The 6,003-nt window shown below is 26.8% G+C and overlaps 1 protein-coding gene across 1 annotated transcript in view; it reads right to left on the bottom strand.

Annotated features, from left to right (window-relative positions):
• Nucleotides 1-2,850: 2,850 nt before the first annotated feature.
• LOC101507769 (WAT1-related protein At3g28050-like) overlaps nt 2,851-6,003 on the bottom strand; it is a 7,090-nt gene continuing 3,937 nt past the window's right edge. Inside the window, exons 3-6 of the mRNA XM_004489808.4 lie at nt 4,175-4,415; nt 3,908-4,066; nt 3,193-3,344; nt 2,851-3,107 (exon numbers count right to left, since the gene is read on the bottom strand). Of these exons, the coding sequence (XP_004489865.1) occupies nt 2,972-3,107; nt 3,193-3,344; nt 3,908-4,066; nt 4,175-4,415 (688 nt within the window). The 3' untranslated portion in view covers nt 2,851-2,971. The remainder of the gene's footprint in view (nt 3,108-3,192; nt 3,345-3,907; nt 4,067-4,174; nt 4,416-6,003) is intronic.

Raw genomic sequence — 6,003 nt, 5'->3', positions numbered from 1 at the left:
TGATTTGTGATGTTTGATTCCTATCTTGTTTTAACACACTCAAATGCACATGTTAAATATTAAAACATTTAGAATCATGATTAATAATCTTTAATTAATCTTTTGTTTTATTATCATCAAAACGTTTATTTGAGATTTTGTCTTAACAGTCTATAGTAGAATTCTAATTGTAAACATGTTATTTAAAAAATATCAAATCGTCATTTTTTTTTCAAAAATAGAAGAATTGACCAAAATTGTCTACTATTAAAATTGAAAGACCAATTCCGTAAATTAATAATAATAATAATAATAATAATAATAATAATAATAATAATAATAATAATAATAATAATAATAATAATAATAATAATAATAATAATAATAATAATAATATTAATAATATAAATACTAAAACACTTGACAAAACTGGATTTTCCATTTCTATGTTCCAATTAACAATACCTTTATTATCCATCTCTTTCAACATTTTATTAGTAATATCGATGGGTTTATCCTTTTTACTTAAAAAAATATCGACGAGTTTATCTTTAGTTTCTTCTAGACAACAATATTTACCTTAGTCTCGATACATAATAAAAAAAAATAAAAATAAACTAACACACAATATTTACTTAGATAACCTTCAACAATCAACGGAAATCACATGGGACAGGGAGTAGGAAATAATTAGAGGACCTCACTCTAGTTAGTTACAAAGAAATAACAATTACAACATTTTTTAAAAAAGTTCAATTTTTATACACTTTTAGTGTAAAAATTTAACAACTACTTACAAATTAATCGCAATCATCTTATGCACAATTTTAAAATCAATTGTAATTAAAACGAAATATTTTTTAGTGATTTAATATTATAACTGTTTAGCACCATAAAAAATATTTAGGTCTCCACACAAATATCTCTATCAATATCACGTACATTATGTAACACACTTTTCGATGAACTTTATTCTATTAATTAAAATTATATATGCACCACAAATATTGTATAGGACACATATACTTTAGTGTTGAATTTTAAACAATAAAAAGTGTAAATTCTTAGTTATATTGAAGGGCTTTTTGGTTTACAATTTATATTTAATTCAAAATAATTAAATATTTAAAATAACATAAGAGTCAATAATTTGTTAGATGTTGAATGCACTCAATATACACCTTCTCCTTTTTAATAAAATAGAAAAACACCTTCTCTTCATCACTTTGTTTTTTTAGGGTAAAACCTTATCACTCATATTTTCTTTCCACCTTCATCATTACATTTTACTTTATCATCGTTACACTATTAATTCTCATTTTTCTTTTTACAAATAATATCCTCTCTTAGTTTTAAAAAAAAAAAAAGTTGAAGTTCTCTCACTTATCACTACACTCTGCAAGGTCTTACCCAGTGGTGAATCTTTTGAGTACAAATTAAATGGGTATTACAACTCTAATTATACTGGAGATAAATTTGAGAGAAAAAACATAAGTGCAAACTACACATTTCTATGTGATAACTTAATATCTTGATCAAGTAAGAGATATAACACAATTGTGATGTGAACAACTAAATCTTAGTACATTTCACCAACTGGTTGTAGCTCTCAACTAATTTGGAAGAAAAATCAACTAGAAAACTATAAAATCATATAAATCAACATTCTCATTTATTGTGACAACACTTCTGCCATTTGTTTAACCAAAAACCATATACTTTATTCTATAGTTAAACACATAGAAATCAAACATAATTTTATTAGGGACTTTGTTCTAAAATGTGTGCTTAATATCCAATTTGTAGACGTCGAAGATCAATGGGTTGACATATTCACCAAACCACTAGATGAAAATAGGTTTGACTTTATCAAAAAAAATCTAAACCTTATTCTTTTACCTAACTGATGATGTGTCAACCTTAGAGTAGTTTAATTTCTTACTTAGGATAAATTTTATGTTTTATGTTTTATATTTATGTTATTTTTATTCTATTAAAAAAAGGGGGAAACTAAAAAAAAAAACAAATTTCACTTTCAAGTCTTTTTGTCTAATGAAAAAAGGGAAAGAAATATATTTGATAATGTGGGGAGAAAAAAATACTTAGACTTAGGGAGAACCTTAAGAAAGGGGGGAGTCAAAATATTTAAAAGAAAAGTCATTATCAAAAATACAGTTTTGTCATCATAAAAAATGGAGAGATGGTTGGAATCAAGTTGGTTTTATACTTAGAGCTTTTATGTTAACAAAAGTATTTATCTTCACAGGGTATGAAAAAAGATTTGTGTTTTTGAAAACAATCTAAAATAAGATTTGATTCAGATTTATAATTTTTTAAAAAATTCTAACCAAGTTGAAAAGAAAATATGATCAAGATTTGAAGAAGATATAAATTATTTCCGACCACTGTTAATCACGACTCTCTCGTCCCGTTTCACCCAGTAAAAGGAGTGGATTTTTGCTTTATATAGAAATCGAATTATATACGTAAAGGATAAGTATTAGTGTCTATTTATTTCCACTACCAATTGAACTACAACAAACAATGAATAGAAATAAAAATAACGCATTTTTATTTATGATTTAAATCATTAATTAGATACATATAGATTCATTATGTATAGATTTTAGAATATAAAATCGTCAATCGATATTTTAAATATGATTATGCAATTGGTCAAATTTTAGGGTATATTCTCTAATTGATTTCTTATGTGGGAGCTCATATGTACACCACTCATTTTATATTTTTTAATTTCAGTATAAAGTAAGCATAAAATCCTTATTGGAGTACCACATACGATTTTATTAAATCATTCATTTGGTTCTCCTAATTTAAATCTTATCACGTGGGTTCCACTTGCAAGAAAAGAGAGAAGAAACTTATACAAACTATTTACTCAAAACGTGTAGGTGACATTTCAAGTGAGCCTTACATGTATGATAATTGCAACTCACATAGACATACTTTGTCACTTACAAAGAATAACCTCCTAGATATAATCGCTTTTGGTTGACAAGAGAGGAGCCGAAGATGGAGGTAAATGATTTTCACTTGTGTGCTCCTCTTGAGCTTGGGCCCACATCACAACATAAAATCCAATGGCTATTATTGCTGCTCCAATCATGCTGCACCAATATTATATACCAATATTATTAATAGTTTTTAAATAATTTTTCACAATTTTATTGCTCTTTTGATGTACTTATTTACCTTCCTAGATAAAGATTGTCTCTCAAAAATATTACTCCCATACCAAATGCAATGGCCACTTTTAAAGGGTTGAACATAGCTACATATATTGGTCCTTTCTTACGAAATGCCCATGTGTATACAACACTTCTCATGGCTACCACAAAAATTGCCTACAAAACAAAAATTTACAAAGTTGCAACTTATATATTTCAAGTTATAATGCATTTCTTGTATAAAAAGATGTTATAACAAATTAATAAAATAATTTATTTTGAATCTTTAAATTTCTAAAAATAAAAAAGTTTAATTGCAGTTTCAGTCCTTTTATTTTTATTGATTTGCGAAATCGGTTTCCTTATTTTAAAAGTCAAAACAGTTATAGTCATTCCGTATGATTTTCTAAAAGTGAGATTTTTAAATAACGTGACAAATGATATAATGATGTAGAATGATTAACACGATGAAATTTGAATAAAACGTGTAAAAACTTATATTTCAATTTCGAATTTTTTTCATATTTTTAATTTAATTAATGACATATAAATAATTAATATCATATAATTGTATGTTACGTCATTAAAAATATGTCAAATTGTCATTTTTTTAGTTAAAAAATCTTATGAAGAAATCAAAACTATCGATTTTCAAAATAGGATGACAAATGTCGTCAATTGGTAATAATATAGAGATCAAAAGTGCAATTAATCCAAACAAAAATGATGTTTATACATACCGAATAAAGCACAGATACCAACTCCATATCTGCTTTGAGTGTCCATGCTTTTGAAATTCCTTCTACAATGAGAGCTACAATGGCAGTTTGGATTACCACAAAGAAGCAACAAATGGTTGTAACCACTAGCTCTTCAGGATAATCCTTGATAGTCCAAGTCTGTATATAGGTGGAAAAAGAAATTAATTATGTCTCTACAAACATAATTAGATATAATTAAATCAACAACAATATTTACACATATATATATATATTGAAAATGTTTACCTGGACAATGAATAAAAGAGAAAGTGTAATGCTAGCAGTTGCAAGAAGAAAAGCACCAAGTATCCACTCTGATTTATCTAACAGGTATATTCCACTTGCTCTCATTTCTGTGCTTTTAAAGGCATCACCAATCAATGATTTCCCTTTATATAATGTCACTATTAATGCTCCTGCAATTGACACCATTGTACCAATAACTTTTGCCTGGCTTATATGATGTTTTAGATTTAGATTTTCCATCCTGCAAATGCACATCACAATCTTCACTCCAAATTATGTTTTTCTCTTATTTATAACGATTAGATTATATTAATAAATATTAGCGCATACTCTTCGATCTTAATTATGGAATATGTTTTTTAAGGAAAAGAATTTACTCAAGTTTTAGACATACAATTTTTTTATACTAATGGTATAGAGAAAGTTTAGCCTCTCATCACTTGTTATTAATGATATAAGAGTAGAAAACTTTTAATTGAGTGAAGGAAGTTACACGACATCTATATGTACAAGAACAAAACAAGTACATGGATCTCAATTAAAAATATGATAATACTAACACAAGAAGCACGTCAATGGAGAAACTAAATTTTTTGTCTAAATTTTTTCCTCATTAAATCAACAAATGATATATAATTGTTATATATTACTTGTTGTGTTATCCTTATTCGTATCCTTTACTTGTTATCCTTCTTCTATATTCATATATTCTCTCCACTATATACTATTTTAGTGAGGTGTGTCTGCAACTAATTGCTACATCATTATATAGGAATTTTATATCATGTGAGGTACCTGGAACACATCCTTGACAAGTTGATATTTCAGATCTCTACACAACATAATTTGTCAATATTGTCAAACTCGGGAAATCGTACATATGATTTGGAGTGTGTGCATAACAAACAAAAAACAATGTTGAACTCGTGGATTGAACCACATCACTATAGATAAGTTGACATTTAAAGATTTATGGTTGGGATTCTTTATAGTACAAAGTACACATAAGACTTCAACAAGAATTATGTTCTTCGGCAGCTAGTTTAGAGCCGTCAATTAAGTTTCAAAATCTAAAACTACTTTTAAAAAATTTCCTATTTCCTATTAAGCCACTTAATATTATCTCCTATTAAAATGATTTATTATTTCTTTTTTTTTTTTTGGTATAAATGAGGGGCCCATCCAATGGGTTAATTAAGATTCTTTTTTCTTGATAATTCTTTGAAATTTATTATTTTTGAAAAATATTAAAAAAAAGTTTTAAAACTTTTTTTTTCTCAAAACATTTTATAAGAAAAATCAAAAAATTATTTTTTTCCAAAAAAATATGTAAATCATTTTTATCGAAAATATTTTTAGGAAAAAATAAAAAAAAAATTAATAGACCCCACTTAATCTACAAAAATTTAGCGGATTTTTAGCTTTAAGGGCTTCCTTCTTTTAGACGTTAATAACTATGAAATTTTTGGTCCCTTGAACATGTAGGCTGAGACCAATATTTAGTGGTCTTGTGAAATTGACATCTATAGCCACTACCATTTTCTTATTCAGCTTAAGTGATTACGTCTTGTACACTACAAGAAAAACACAATTTTGTGGCCAACTTTATAAATATTTTGTGGAAGAATAAAACCCTCACAAATTAGTGACCGAAAAAGCCCTCACAAATGCCAAAATTGAAATTGGTCTTTATTTGTGGCTGAAAAGCCCTCACAAATTTTTAAATATTTAACTGGATTTTGTGGCTGCCTAAGTCCTCACAAAATCACAACATTTTGTGAGGGCTTAGGCAGCCACAAAATCCAGTTAAATATCTAAGGATTTTGTGA

This window comes from Cicer arietinum, chromosome 2 (genome assembly GCF_000331145.2).
Source record: "Cicer arietinum cultivar CDC Frontier isolate Library 1 chromosome 2, Cicar.CDCFrontier_v2.0, whole genome shotgun sequence".
Lineage (NCBI taxonomy): Eukaryota > Viridiplantae > Streptophyta > Magnoliopsida > Fabales > Fabaceae > Cicer > Cicer arietinum.
This window is presented reverse-complemented; position numbering and strand designations above follow the sequence as displayed.